We start from the raw sequence: 16,099 nt of genomic DNA, 5'->3' as shown, positions 1-16,099 counted from the left end.
ACTCACAGTTTTTGAAGAAAACACAGAGACAAAACCAAAGAGATGTTCAGTGAAAGTTTAAAACACACATTAAGGCCCTAATTCTCCACTGCTGCAAGTCTCATGTGGCCATGTACAGTTGGGTACAGTCTTCATAAAATACCATCAGGCAAGAATTTTGCACATGTATAGAAAATAAAGACCTGGCTTTCGCAGAACATATGCACTGAGTATCAGGCAAAATGCTGCAGTTACCAAGACACTTTGACACAATGGCTTTAAAATGTTAGCAAGCAGTTGCTATTTCCATTTTACTGATAGGGAACTAAAACAGACAAAGCAAGCTAGGGTAGATGGAAATGCCCAGGAAAATTAATAGAGTTAATTTCTAAAGTGGATTAGTTAAACCACGAACAATTCTATGTAGACATCCATTCAAAATTAAAGCTGCTTTTATTCTATTCAGTGTTATTTTACTCTGAAAGTGAATTAATTTAAATCGAATTGCAGCCAGTTCTGTTGTGAATAAAAGCATGCAAATTGAGGCTCAATACAGTTCACAGGCACTTTAAATGTACACCTTTTGTTAATTTAATTAATTGTCCTGTTTGCCTGAGTTCACATAGGAAGTGTGCCAAGCTGCAAAGAGTTAAGGATGAGGCTCTTTAACTACAGGGTTTGTTCTCTCTAGCAGCCATTTCCTTGGGGTGCTGCTCAACCATCCTCATTATCACCAGACAGCACAGCCTTGGTTACTTGATTCCCTGGGAGCCAGGGGAGATATTATTTTCTTTCCCTGTCACCTGCTACTTAGTGACAGCTCTCAGGGAGAGCATTTCATGCATTTAATGGGAGGACTGGGCAAACATGCAACACCTACTGACTAAGGGCCAGGAGGAAGCACTCGACCCGGGATGGTATATTCACTGACCTCTGTAGGCACCGAAAGCAGGGAAGCAGTATGACACATCACAGGAGATGCGGCGTCATGTTTTTGTGGTCAGCCTAAAAACAAGATAGTCAACTTGACCACTTCAGCAAGACGAGATTTGTGAAGGTGTAACTCAATGATAAACATGTAAAGATGTCACTGAGAAAGATCTATAAATACTCACTGCATCTTCCCTCCTTCCTACTTTTTTCTTTTTAATCATACTCAGCTTGAAATTGTAGTTTCTTATAGCAAGTCTCTGTGCAATTTTTACACTTCCCAAAAGTAAGTTGAAGGGATCTACAGGTATGATTGCATCCACCTCAGGTCAGCATAATTCTATCAGTACCTACACGGTTATTGTAGTACCTCAGCAACCACTAGTGGATCAACCCCTACTTTGACCCATCGGCTAGAGTTCTACAGCTTAGCTAATAGTCAAATATTCTTCCGTGATGCAAAAATGCGTGGAATGCCACACACCCACTTCCACCCGAGTGTAGCCACTGTCTAGGCAAATCCACATATTTTAAGGTCTCACCACCTTTTTTTGAGTATTGCTTCCTTCAGCTTCGTAACACATGGTTTCCCCAGTTCTCTACTCTCTGTTCAGTCTGTCAGTCCCTTCTTGGCATGAATTTAGGCAGAAATCATCTTAAGCATTTAGTTACAATCACATTATAGAAAAGAAAAAAAAAAAAAAAAAGGAAGGGGGAAAAATAAACGAAAGAAAATAAGAGAAGAAAAGAAAAGAAGAAAAATAAAACGGTGGGGGGGGAAGGAAAGACGAACTTTTCTCTTCATTTTCAGCTTTTCATGACAGTTAATGATGAGTCCATCAAGAAAAAAAATACAGCGTTGTTGTCCGTCGTCCATGAATGCGGATTATCTTTCTCTGCTCTTCTCAGAGCTTTCTAATAGGAGAAAGTAACTTAAGAGTAACCGAACGGTTACCCCTAAGAGGCTGTTCACTCGGTGAAGAATATGGGATAAAAACGTTTGTTTGAAAGGGAGAGAGGGAAGCATAAAAAAACCCAGCTCTGAGACTAAAAGTTTGAGTGACTTCTGTGTCCAGTAAAGAAATTCGGGACAACCCTGAGGCCACTTGAAGAGAGCTGCTGAGTGAAACTACAGCTCGTTCGGGAGGACAACGTTCATTTTACAAATTTTTTTTAAAACTCATAACTAATTAATCGTAAAAGTCTCACAGCTACATAAAAGGGGCAATCCTGAAATCTCGGGGGAATGGCAGATTCATTTTCCGGGACGGGGAGAGGCGGGGGATGCAGAAGAACGTCGCTTCCCTACGGGACCCAGCTCTGCAGATACACCGAGAAATGTGTTGCTTTCCTTATTTCGCAAGCCAACTCTCGAAACACACCCACCGTTCAGCCACTCGCGGGGGAAACCAGCCCCACCGGCCCCGAGTTTGGCCCCGTGTGACCCAGGCCGGCACGTCCCACCGCCGTCTCCAGGCCCCGAAGCCACACCGAACTTTTATTCGCGGCACGCTTTTCAAGAGGAAAAAACAAAACAAAAGACAACAACACCCACGACGTCGGAAAGGAGAGGGAACTAACTGCCCACCGCCCCCCGCCGGCCGCGGTGGCGGGACAGGGTGTCTCCGGGCCGGGGAGCCTCCGGCGGAGCCGCTGCCCTCCGGCCGGGGGCTGTCCCTCCCATGGGAAAAGCGGTTTGGGTAGCTCCGGGAGAAAGGGTCTCCGTCCGGTTCTGTCCCTGCCGGCCGTGGGCCAGGGCGGGGGCTGCCCCGGGGCTCGGTGGCTGCCGGGTGGGAGCGAGGAAGCGCCGACGGGGCGCGGCGGGTCTGTCCGGCTTTTTCACTTTGGAGACAGCGGAGAAAGATGCATTTCTCTGAGCTTCAGATGCGTGCCTGTCAACGCTGCTTGCTGCTAGCAGAGCGGGTAATCCCTCTGCAGCAAATGCTCCGAGCAGCCACACTTTATGGGGCCACTGGAGAAAGAGACACGAGAGTAACAGAACATTCCATCGGGGACCTAAGCAAAACAAGAGGCTTGGTCCCTCGACGCAGTTCCACAAGCGCGGAGGGCCCGCCACAGCCCCTGCCCCTCCCGTGGGTGATGGTGCTGGCCCTGCCTGCGGGGGCTGTGGAGCCCTCACGGAGCTCCCACCCGCCGCAGCGCACCTGCTGTGGTGGCGAGGCTGAGAACTGGAGGGGATGCAAGGGCCTACCTTCCTAACTGTGGCCCGGAAAAGCCCAAAATTCCTCCCCAGAAGAGCAGATTAAAATAAAATAAAATAAAATTAAAATAAAATAAAATAAAATAAAATAAAATAAAATAAAATAAAATAAAATAAAATAAAATAAAATAAAATAAAATAAAATAAAATAAAATAAATATTAGGAAAAAAGTCTTGGTAAACTGGAAAGAGTAATTGCCTGCTAAGGCTAGGATCTTCCCGAAGGACGGACTTCAGCAAGGCTGCCAGGAGATAGTAGCTGGTTCCACGACAAACACTGCTGACATAAGCCCTACTCGGGGCGGTAAACGCGGGATAGCTCAAGTTTCTGTAGGAGAAAAGCACTGAAGACTTGTGCTCCAGGCGAAAAAAAATATCGTGTGGCAGCAGGAACTGTTTCCAGAGTGAGCAGAAATTACAAATCCAGCGGCACCGACGCGTGACATTAAAGATTTCTGTGCAAAACCCCGAGACAGTTCGGAAACGCACCCGTATCCCCGCGTGCTTAACATATTTATGCGACGATTCAAAAACTCAACCTCAAGCCTGTTGCCCCGTTTCAGAAGCGTTTGCAGGCGTATCTAGAGCAGCTGCAGCCCAGGCGAGGTAACACGAACTTTAACTCAGACCTGCCCAATCTCGTCCCCCCATTTGAAAGGCGACTTCCCGGCGGGGCATCGTTTCTCGGCCGCTCTCGGGGCGCCCTGGCCCGAGAGTCCCAGGCGGCAGAAGTGGCCCCGGCCCTTGAAGGTCCCCCGGTGTCCTTACACCACAGACAATGAATGGAAGTCTTTTTTTTTTTTTTTTTTTTAACCTAGAAAACCCCACGCCGAGCAGTAGAACTGCTGTGTCCGCTCTTAGACTTCTAAAGCGCTTGTGCTTAAAATCGAAGTCGGGCGCCGCAGGCTGCTCCTGCTATTCCACTTCTTCCGAAAGATCCGGATATTTTTGTTTGTTTGTTTTGTGTTTGTGTTTGTTTTGGTTTTGTGGTTTTGTTTTGTTGGGGGGGGGGGTGGGGTGGTGTCGTTTGAGGGTTTTTTGTTTTCATTTTTTAAGTCAGATGCCATCAAGGGGACCAGTGTGGGGAATGCGTCCCAAGCCCCCGGAGCTGTCTTTGCCTTTCCCGCGGGCGCTCACTTCTGTTTTGTCGAAGCAGCCGTGGAGCTTTTAGTAGCTCTGCAAACACAGGCATGAAAAGGATGTCCCGGTAGGGCAACGAGGCGTGAAATCCCGCCGTTCCTTTGCATAGTAGCAACATCACCATGAAAGAGCAAACACCCGACGTGCCATTAAATGTACTTGCATAGATGGAAGGCATTAGCAGAAAAAAAGAGATGGAGTCGGTTTCTCTTACACCACGGCCCTTTCTCGCACGCACACTCGCAAACAAGCCAAACCACCTGTACTTTTAGCAGACTTTAATCGAGTGGAAAACTGAGTCATTGGCACCATCGGCTGCTAAATATAAGGCAGCCGGGGCAAACTCCACCCGTGGGCACAAGCGGCCCCGGCCGGTCAGGCAGGGCGGCGATGGGGCTGATCGGTACCACTCGGAGGGGTCAATCCCATCACCGCTCTACCTGATCGCCTGGCTGTAGGTCCTCTGGGGTGCTGAGCGACCTGGGGCTCCGTCCGTCCCCCGAGAGTCAGAATAACACCGTGGTGCCGCCGTCGCGGTGCGCCGACTGTTCCCGGTCCCTCTCGGCCAGCACCCCGGCAGCGAGACCAGGGAGAAAAATGTTCCCAGGAAGGTGGAAAAGCGGGCAGAGCGGGGACAGGCAAAGGGGGGCAGTCATCGAAGGTGAAAGATCAAATTTATGCGGAGAACATATCGCTCCGAAATGTATTTTGTCAGGAATTCGGAATTTAAAAGGACAAAACAAACGGGGGGTGGGGGGTGGGGAGGGAATCCCAAACAAAAGCAAAATAAAACCCGCCTGCTACAGAACTTCTGGTAACCGCGCCGCTAAACTTCCTCCAAGCCCTTTCCAGCCGGGATTATCGCCGTGCTTGGCTCTCGTCCCTGCAAGTGCCCGCTACCCCTCGGCACGCCCGTGGGAGTTCCATGGGCAGGGAGGGCCGCTCGCCCTGCGGAGCCGGGATTTATACCCTTCCCGGGATTTACACAACCCCCAAACCCCCACTTCTGTGCCCTACAAGACATCTCGCGGCATCCCTGGAGCGGCGGTCAGGACTGTGCAGCACCGCTGGGGGTTTGCAGGACGGGGCGGGGGGCTGATCCGGCTCGCGGCTTACGGGCCAGGGGCTGCAAGACTCCCAACAAATGCGGGGTGAGAAAGCGGGGCCGCTCTTCCGACCCCGCCTCCGGCGGTACGGGAGGGCTGGCAGCCAGATCCCGCTTCTTCCCCTCGGAGGACGAACCACACGGCTGCCTCGGAGCCCCGCGTCTCTCTTACCCCCCTTGTCGGGGGCATCTGTCCCGCTCCGCTCCCTGCCTGCCGGGGGCCCAGGGTGGTCAGGCCCCCCCGCGGTGCGGCCGCCCGCTCCTCCGCGCCGTTCCGCGCCTCCGCGGTGGGCGGCCCCCCTCCCCGTTCCCCCCGGCGGGGCGGGCCTTGCCGGGGGCGGGCCGTCGGGCTTGAGGCTGTGCCGCGGCGTGGGAAAGCGCCTCAGAGAGGGTTTGCCCTGCTGGCGGTGCGGAGCCGAGGCGTGCCGTGCCGGAGTCCCCCCGGATTTATTTATCTCTGCCCCACATCGTTCCGTGCCCACGATGAAGCGACCTTGCGAGGAAACTACCTCAGACAGCGACATGGACGAGACTATAGACGTGGGGAGTGAGAACAACTACTCGGGGTAAGTGTGACACCCCTGCCTCCCCGGGACTGCCATCTCCGCGGGCGGCGTCTGGGGTCAGGATGCGCCCCGGCATGGGGCAGAGCGAGTAGGGAGCCCGACCCCCCCCGTCGGGGGGTGGTGGCCCCCGAGTGCGAAGCAGGCTGACGTTTTATCCTCCTCCAGCATAACTTAGAGCTTGTTGATAGGCCCCCAAGAATTTGCCCCGCGGTCTCGCTGCGCGGGTCTGGAAATTGCGCGGAGCACACAAGTAGCTTGTGAACTTCCAGGCTGCAGTTCATTAGCTCCGCTTAATTTGCCATTTTTCAATCAGATCTTTTCCAAAATAGCTCCTGAGCGGGCCGAACACCCCGAGGGAATCGGCTCCAGTGGGAAACGAGCTGTGGAAAATAAGCAGGGATCCACAGTAGTTGAATGGTAACTTCAGCAAACCTTGTGTGAGAGCTGGGGGTGAGCTGTGGTGGTTGCTGAAGATGCTCCAGCCTGAGAGCTCGGCGGGGATGACACTGGTCTTCAAAGCTGGTCTTGCCAATGTAGAGGCACATAGTACAGAGCCCTGTCTCATCTGCATCAGCGGTTAAATGAGTATCAGAAGCTACTGGATTCTTTTTTTTCCTCTCTCATGATGAAATAAAAACCTTTTCATCCTTGCGGGTAGTGTAGTTTTAAAAGTGGATTTTGAATTCTGTTCCTCATGCAGGACAATGAAGCAAACCCGACCTGGGGAACTGGATTTGTACTGGAGCATCTATTGACTCTTGCAGTAATGGTCAGGGATGTCAAAACCTAGCAGGCCAGGCAGAGATTGTGGCATCGGATACATGTACTTACCACTGCTGTTAGCATGTATAGATGGTTCATGTGGTTTTGGACTCGGTTCTTCAGCCTGTATTTGGTAGCCAGCACTTTATATGCAATGAAAATTAAATCCGCTGAGCTGGGCAGTGAACTGTCTCCAGAAAGGGACTTTATTTCCAAGAGAGTGTCTGTCAATTCAAAATATATGCTGTTGCAGTGTCAAGCTGTGCAACACCTGACATACTTTTGTTTTTTCACAGGCAAATTAATAGTTCTGTCATTCGATCAAATTCCCCAACAACAACATCTCAGATTATGGCCAGAAAGAAAAGAAGAGGGGTACGTTGCCTTTAAGTGTTTTCCTGTGTGACAATTTGCATGTGTGCTGTGATTTTGCCCTTCAACACTTTTTATAAACTTAATGTGTTTTGTTCTTTTGGGCATAGATTATAGAGAAAAGGCGCCGTGATCGTATAAATAACAGTTTATCAGAGCTGAGGCGGCTTGTGCCAACTGCTTTTGAAAAACAAGTAAGCCTTTTTTTTTTTTTCCTAATTCTGTATCTCATCTGGCAATGTTAGTTCTCTTGTAAAACTCATTAAAATAATATTGTACGAGTCCTGATCTGGCACAAAGCAGGCATTTCAATAAAATGCTTTGTTGTGGCACAACTATTAGAAACATAATTCATTATAAGGCTGAAAAACATTTCCATTCTTTGGCTTGTTTTTCCCTTAAGGGTAATAGTGTTCATGTTGCCTCTGTTCTTTCGATGAATTCCAGTAGTGGTTTTGTTAAAAACGCGCTTTACTCCATATTTTAAAAAAAGCCCAACACAGCTCCCCCAAACCTGTATCAATTAGCCTTCTGTCTGAATCTTAAGTATAATCTCGTTTGCCTCTACTTTGAGAAACCTTTATTTTTTAAGCTATAATTTCAGTTGCAAATTAATCAATCCAGTTTCCTGAAACAAGAACAGGCAGTCCCGATTATTCACATTTTAAAATTACTTTTTAGAACCAGTGCATTAGGAGAAGGAATAGGCCCATGTCTTGTCAGCTAGCGAAGTCAGCAATATTTTCAAAGACTTTCAGTGAAAATAGGAAGGCTGGAAGCATCCAGCTAACTTCAGTGAACTTTGGGTTCAGCTCCTTGATCATGAGATTACAGTCCAAAAGTTTAGAATACAATCTGTGCTGTAAGAAGGGCACTCTGTTTATGACATTCAAATTAAACTATTTATTTTCATTTTCATATCTTGTTTTTAATTTTGGGGGCTTTGATTTGATGTTTAGCCATGTTCTTCTTTTACTGGAGGTATCTGAGGATCTATGGATATGTGCAACTGACACTGTATTTCAACAAAAAAGAACCAACTAAGAGTAAAGAACCTGACTTGCTTGTAGTAATAAAATAAAAACCAAAAAGTAAAATTTGAGAGCAAGATTGTGAGGTGCTGAATGTTTGTGATAACTGCGTGGCAAACACTGCACCATATTAGACCTGTTACATCCCAGATCTGAATAAAAGTTAAAAATAAATTTTAAATATTGTCATCATGGTGAGAGCATCAGTTGTGTCACCTGCAAGACCCTTTTAAAAACAAGTAATTGTAACTGTGCCCTTGCATGGGTTCTGGCAAAATGGAGCGACAGAGGTATTTTCAGCTAGATAAACCAGGGCAAAAGACAACTGTTGTTTGTCCCAAATTTTGTTTACTTCTTGAAAACCACAAACATTATAAAATAAGTCCTACAGAGCCTTTGGAAATTACCCAGTGCCATGCAGTTTTTAGCTATTAGTCACTCTCACTGAGATGGCTTGTACTGTGTCTATGGAAAAGATGAAGTCTGAGAAAAGTACAGGATGTAGCCACATGTAAAATGTGGAATTCCGACCAAAAATTAACAGACACACTAACGTTTGTACAAGGAAAGTACCAAAAGCAATAAGCAGATTGGGAAAAAAAATAGTTTTGGCAAAATATGAGTGCATACTGTATTTTGTTCAGAAAGCCCCACCATTCTTCTGCAATATGCCAAGGGCAGTTAACAGTCCTTTTCCAGCTCCTTGATATTCAGCTCACTGAAGTTCCCAAGTTGGAGGTTTAGTTTCGCTTCCACTTACCTCCCTCCTGAAATCGCAGCTCTGCTCTCCAGACTCCCTCGCCGAGATTAGCACTGACGGAGGAGGAAGGTGCAAGCTTAACCTTACATGCGTGCAACCTGGGCAAAGCCAGCTGAGGCTGCAGGACAGTTGATGACAGCGAGGTGGCCTCAGCGATAACTAAGAGAAAAATTCGGCTTGCAGGGTGCAGTCTGACTGTGGCTGAAGCTTGTGCAGCCCTGGTTTTAACTCATGCCAAGGGATGGTCTCTTGCACTGGAATAACATTTGCTTAGTAAATTCAGTCATCTGGATATGCTCTAGATATTGAAGGTAATGCTACCGTGCAAAATAGTTTTATTTATAGATTAATATGTTAATACTACATTTTGAGTTGTATTTTATACTTTTCTGTCACTTTTTTCATAGTTCTGTGAGCCGCCCTCAGTAACAGAAAATGCTTTTGCTGACAGAGGAGCTAAACCCTTCCTTTTTTGCAGTGTTTAGCTTCATGTACCTGCAGACTAGGCCTCTTGCTAACTTAAAATAGTGTGGACTGTGCAGTTGTTTTTTCAGTCAAGAATGAGGATAGAATATTTAGCAGCCAAATGACATGTCGAAAATTAACAGGCAATTAAGAAAGAGGGGTACCGCCTGGGTGTGTGTCCACAGGGACACCTACTGGTAACAATAGAAAAATATATTGTATGATGGTCTTCATCGATCACTGTGTAGACCTGTCCTGCCAGCTCTCTCCACTTGTGTTTGTAGTTACAAAGAAAGTCCAGAAACTTACGTGTTTCTCTCATTTCATGAAGGTGTCATCTCGACCCTATCTTTAAGGCCAGAGTTACACTGAGGTATAGCCTCAATGAGGCGAAATTGTGCTTCTGCTGCTTGTGCTGCTAGGGAGGAGACAGTGTTAGTCCTTAGACAAAGTCTGGGAGGCAGATGCTCACGAAAGAATTAAACTGAGAATGTCCTATTGATAGGGGAAATCGAAACCATAAGGCTGAGGTCAGTGGAAAGTATATCAAATTAAAGTTTCTAGTACTTGTAAGCCTTCCTTTATATGAATCTCTTATCTCAAAGGGATCTGCCAAATTAGAAAAAGCGGAAATATTGCAAATGACAGTGGATCATCTGAAGATGCTGCAGGCGACAGGAGGTAAAGGTAAGGAGCCGACAGTTTCTTTTTTAATATTTGGGGAATTCTCAGCAAAAAAAAGTGCTTTGAGGAGCTGTGATAGGCATTTCCAGATTAAAGGAGTGGAAATCAATGCTAATGGTGGGATTGAACTCGTGGGAAAGAACTACTGGGACAAAAGAAGCACTTGACCCTGGGCTTGTGTTTGCTTTCATAACACTGTGGGAGTAAAGACTTCATTCACAGGCAGCCCAGTCAGAGGTTTGTTTGGGGTTTCCAAAGAGCACTGAAATCTGCACAGGGAGACAAAATAAATACACAAACACCAAACATAAACAGGAGGTTTGTGGCAACAATTGTGTAGCCCAAAACCGATGCTAAACCTCATTATCCAGCAGCTATACCGAAGGAAGTGGATAGAGAGGAACTTTCATTATTGTTCATGTATTTTCTTTGTTCTGGGAAGACTTTTAAATGCCAGGTTAGACCATCTCATTCACCAGGACAAAAGCTGCAGGTATTTGATAAAGCAGACAGGCAGACGGTTAGTGGAGTTCTCTACACTCATTATTTATTTGCTATATTTGTGTGTCAGAGGTCTGGGTAGGTCCCTGTCAGTGGGTACTGGCATGACGCAGGGGCTGTCCTGGCTGACCCATTAGATCAGCCGGCTGCCGGGACGTGAGTGTACTTCGCTTGTGCAAGCTGACAGTCCTGAGGCTGGAGGCCAAATGATTTCAACCACCCACAAGGTGCTGTGTGTAGTCATGGTTTTGGAACTTACTCGGAGTGAAAAATTTGCTGGTTTCTTGTAGGCACAGTCCTATGTCCTGCGCCATTGGCTGTGATTATGGTTCAAACTGGGAGATGGAAACCAGACAATTTTTCATTGACCCATTCTGCCCTATAAGTAGAGGCCAGAGAAGAGGCGGCTGCTGCTTGCTCTCTTCCTTTTTTTTATTAAACTCAAAAGTTTTTAGCTAATGATTACATTATTTATCCTCTCTGTACCTTGCAGTGATTACAGAACACAACTTATAAGCAGTGCATGCTTAACAACAGATGGTTGTAGAGAAGCATGTTGAAGGCTGGTGTTCTGTTATTTGTGAAAATTAAACACCGAGTTGACATACATATTTTCTAGGTGTTAAAAGACTTTTTCTAGGAGTCCATTTAAGCTTAAAACTTATGAGTAGCTTCTATAAGAGGTGAAAGGGATTTTATTGCCATTCATACAACATACACAGGTCTTGATTCCTCAGAATGTGCAAAATTAAATAAGAAAATGTTAATTTTTATATCTAAAAATGTTCATTTAAGAAGCACTGTTTAACTGGTAAAGCTACACTCTTGAAAGTTACGAAACACCAGCATTGATCACGCTTGTGCAATTTCAATTCAGATCCTCTGTGTGTGCGTGACGGTGCTGTCTTTAATTGTGGGGTTGCGTGCCGGCTTTCCACAAGCTCTGTCTCACTCGGTGCACAGGGTGATTGACGCTTGGCTGCTGAGGGAACCCGTGGTTGTTTCGCTTCATCCTCCCTGCATGACGTGCAGCTCGGCTATCCCAGCCTGACCCCTGCTTCACGCTGCGCATTGTTGCTCTTAAAAGCTGCAGCAGCTTCCACCCCTCCGATGTCTGCACTGACAGCAGAAGGGCCAAGAGGTCAAACCGATGGGCGGCCTAATTTAACAGGAACCTTCCTTCCCCCGCCTCCCCGCCCGAAAAAAGTATGTGGGGGATTATTTTATAGCTGGGTCAGGTCAGGTGGTTCAGGTAGTGAGGCAAGAGATGAAATGCCTGGGATGGGGGCTGCTGGGCAGAGAGAGGTGTCAGCAGAACCCTGGCCTCTGGCTGCAGCTATACAAGCTGGATTTTGTCTGCAGTCCCAGGTCTTGTGGTCTCTTCCTCGATCCACGGATGCTGCTGCTGTGCCTCTTCTTACCCAAGCTGACACCAGTATGCCTGTGGCTGCTGGAGGGTGGTGGGGGGAAGGATGAAGCATCAGGGTGCGGGCAGAGGCGATGCTGGCTTATACCTGCCTGAGCCCACTGCCACCCGGTGGGCAACCACAGCAGCCTTCACCGCATACGCAGCCGTGTTTGCTACTTGCAATCTGTAGCGGGTGCTACATCAATATAATACATGATCGCTTCACAAATACTATGACTTTTATCTTCTCCTTCTGACCCAGAGATAAGAGTAATCTCAGTGCATGGATTAAGAAACTTTAAGAGGTTTGTGAGTTAGTACCGGGCAAAGTTTAAGCCTGTGTTTCCTGCTTGCTTAATGTTTTACTTTGCAACCTAAGTAACAGCTTTAAATATATTTTCTTAGGGCTTTTTTAAGGCAGTTGTTTGTTTTACTTACAAATGTAGTTATTTCCACTTTTGTAACTCATCTTCTGAGCAAGAATTTTTTTGGATCAGAAAAAAAAATAGTTTCATCATTTATACTACAGACAAAAGCTGCTACTGCAGTACGGAGAAATGTGTCCTGATATCCTTATGCACTCCCGCATTGAGGGCCGGGGAGAGCTCATCCTTTTCCTCCTCACAGAGAAACAGAGGACACCCACGATGGGAAAAGCCCGGGGCTAGGAAAGCTGGGGTGGAGTCGGCTGCTGCTCAGCATGCTGAGCCCGAGGTGGGCACGAAGGAAGAAAACCTGATGTGGCTCCTGTCCTTTCTCTGCCTTTCAGAGCTGCCTGGGCAGGCAGGCTGCTGCTTCTGAGGTCCTGGGTGGGCTCTCTGTTTCCATCACCCTGATGCAGGTGTAGGCGATGGTCTCCTGTTCATGTTGAGTTGTTATTATTGTGGCCTGGAGCCAGGGCTTTTTGCTGACCGTGCAAGCAAGCACAGGGGAGGAGTGATTTGTCAACAGCGAGTCGCTTGCTGAGGCCTCAGTGTGGTTTTATTGCAGCTTCACTGCAAATTTAGCTTGGGTGACTGACACCTGGGTCAGCACCATGGGTTAATATAGCTCAAATAAGTTAGCCGATGTCCTATGTGCAGAGCAGGTGGGTTACCAGGACAGCTGAAGTAACACCGAGACTTCCCATTCACTACAAAACGCTGGCATGTACGCGTGTGGGTGGTGGTGGTGGAGGATGTTATTGGGTTTTGAAAAAAACCAAGAAACAACATTTTTAAGTCTCTCTCAGAAGGGGGAAGCCGGCAAAGGGGAAACCTGGAAAAGATAACCATCGAAATCAAAACATAATGCAGTCTGGGAGTCCCAGCTCTCATCTCCCCTCTGTTTTTATGTCTCAGCCACCACAGGAGACTGAGTGGGAGCCAGGATCACCAAAGTTTTGAGACGTCTCGTCACAAAGCCAGTGGCTCAGACTCAGGGGAACTGGTGACAACCACATCCCCCACATCTCCTCTGGTTGGGAGGGAGGGAGGCTGGGAAGCCCTGACTTGAACTGACACTCTCAGGACTCCCAGGCTGGCTGACTGGTGGCCAGAACCGGGAGGCGGCTTTGGCTGTGTGTCAGCCCCTCTGAAGCTGCCGGAGGTCCTGGAGCCTGTGGCGTGGAAGCAGTCCCCACGCCAGGCCGGCTGGCACCCCAGCAGGTACCCTGCCTGCTCCCCACCGCCAGCCTGCCTGGTGTTTGCTTCTCGGGAGGTGATTCAAACCCTGGCGGTACCTCAGATCCCTTGGTCACAGTGGACCTGGCAAGAAAAAAGCTGCGAGGAGTCAGTGCGTGCTGAGGCAAGTCCTTGACCCCTTGTGCTCAGCAATCTGCTGTCTGAGCTGGCGTTTCCCTCGGGTTTTGTATAGCCTCAGATGGGCAAGGCAGTCTACGCCAAAATTGCTGTTGAGATCTGGCAAGAAAGGGTATATAGCAATCAGGGGATTTGAGGCAATGTCCATAAATGTGCCTGAGTTAATTCTATAATGTGGGCATGCAGTGACAGAAAGGCTCTTTTCTTGCTTGAAAGTTGATAAAAGTGAAAACAACGGTCTAAGGTGTTAGCATTTTTCAGAAAGACTGAGATGATTTCACACCAGAGAGTACAAGGTCTAATGCAGGTATTGCTGCCCCGTTCCTCCATAATAAGGACACTTGATCTTTATATACTAATACACACCATAGTCACACATACCTAAAAATTTTCACTGAAAGCAAGAGGAAAAAACACAACACCAGCTTGGGAGTGGACAGGACATTATTCACCCAAGGAGACTACTTTTAAACTAAAACAGGAAAGTTCAGAAAACTGGAATAGGCTTTTGTAGTTAACGAGCTGCAACTTAAGCACTAGATTTGATGCTAGACCCTTTTAGAAAGGGAATATCATTTCATGTGCATTTAATAAGACATCTTTTTTTCAAATGCTTTTTTGTCTCAAGCCTGTGGAGCTCCAGTTGCTGTTTGTTGAAATACCTCATGGGCCATATGACTGTCAGTCTTCCATCTCCACATTAGCAATGGCATTACATAAAACATTTTCTCAGTAAAGCTTTTTACTATGTGTGTGCAGAGTCATGACAAGATGTTTTTAGTTTGTAGTTAAATAACACCGTATGTCATATTGTCTTAATGACTCTGTGAAGTAGATGGGACCCCAGCAGCAGTTGCGACAGCTATCTCACAGTGTTGAGAAGCAGTTTGAGAGCATTGCTATGAATGCCAGTGTGGGGAAGGAAAGGCAGGGTAGCATATGCAAGCTCTCTGAGCTCCAGACTGTCTCTTTTTGTGCATAAACGTCTGGTTCACACACATGTGCAGGGTCGATACTGTGCTGCAGCAGCTTGCTGAGGAATTTCAGGAAAGGCATCGTATATCTTTTTAAGTATCACGAGTACTTACGGACTTAATTCTTTTCATTTGTATATTGTCTGCAAAAACAACTGAAGCCTATTGCATTACAGGGATGGTCACACAAATCATTTACAGATCAGAGAACAAACTTTTTGTGTGGCAAATCTTAACCCATAAATGGGAAACATGGCGGCTGAGCAAGGGCTGGGTTAGCTGTGCCACCCAGCATCGGCTGGGAAACCAGCTTGACATTCAATGCATCTTTTACCGTCCCCTTGCAGGTTATTTTGACGCTCATTCTCTGGCCATGGATTTCATGAGCATTGGCTTCCGGGAGTGCTTGACAGAAGTTGCGAGGTACCTGACTTCGGTGGAAGGCCTTGACACATCCGACCCCCTGCGCGTTAGACTCGTCTCTCACCTGAGCACCTGTGCCTCCCAGAGGGAAGCCGCCGCCATGACCTCCTCCATGGCCCACCACCACCACCCCTTGCACCCTCACCACTGGGCAGCTGCCTTTCACCACCTCCCAGCCGCTTTGCTGCAGCCAAACGGACTCCACACCTCCGACACCGCCCCATGCAGACTCTCCTCGGACGTGCCCCCGCACGGCTCTGCCCTGCTCACGGCCACCTTCGCCCACACTGACGCTGCACTCAGAGTCCCCTCCGCTGGCAGCGTCGCTCCCTGTGTCCCCCCTCTCTCCACATCCCTCTTGTCGCTCTCTGCTACCGTTCATGCCGCAGCAGCAGCAGCTACGGCTGCTGCCCAGAGCTTCCCCCTTTCCTTCACCGGCGCCTTCCCCATGCTTCCCCCCAGCGCGGCCGCCGCTGCCGTGGCTGCAGCAACGGCTATCACCCCTCCCTTGGCCGTATCAGCCACTGCCAGCCCCCAGCAGGCTGGCAGCGGGGCCAGCACTAAACCCTATCGACCCTGGGGGACTGAAGTTGGAGCTTTTTAAGTCCTCCCTCTCCCTTCCAGGTCTGGCTCCCTCTTCTCCCTCAGCACATGCCCACGGGCACACCCACACCCACAGCCACACCCGAGCCTGAGGGACTCTGCGTGTCCTTCCCACTCAGCCCAAACAAGGGACCACCTTCACCCAAAGGGCCTGAGAGGTGCTGGCAAGCCCACTGAGGAATAGCTCGGATATCCTCATTTCAGGCGTCGGAGAGGACATGGGGTGACACCTTCTTCTTCTGCTTCTCGGTTTGTTTCACTGGAGGCACCTTGAGGGAGCAGCAGTGGCTTTCAGAAACAGCATGAGCATATTGGCATGTAGAGGTTTCCTGGGAAATATGTAGACACTAGAACTAATAATTCTCCAGCTATGCAT

At 48.1% G+C, this 16,099-nt stretch overlaps 1 protein-coding gene across 1 annotated transcript; it reads left to right on the top strand.

Annotated features, from left to right (window-relative positions):
- Positions 1 to 5,659: 5,659 nt before the first annotated feature.
- Positions 5,660 to 15,875, top strand: HEY2 (hes related family bHLH transcription factor with YRPW motif 2). Its single transcript, XM_065836005.2, has 5 exons — positions 5,660 to 5,941; positions 7,000 to 7,078; positions 7,186 to 7,269; positions 9,937 to 10,018; positions 15,045 to 15,875. The coding sequence occupies exons 1-5, from the start codon at positions 5,859 to 5,861 to the stop codon at positions 15,722 to 15,724; spliced, it is 1,008 nt and encodes a 335-aa protein (XP_065692077.2). The 5' UTR covers positions 5,660 to 5,858; the 3' UTR covers positions 15,725 to 15,875.
- Positions 15,876 to 16,099: the final 224 nt, after the last annotated feature.

Source organism: Patagioenas fasciata, chromosome 3 (genome assembly GCF_037038585.1).
Source record: "Patagioenas fasciata isolate bPatFas1 chromosome 3, bPatFas1.hap1, whole genome shotgun sequence".
NCBI lineage: Eukaryota > Metazoa > Chordata > Aves > Columbiformes > Columbidae > Patagioenas > Patagioenas fasciata.
This window is presented reverse-complemented; position numbering and strand designations above follow the sequence as displayed.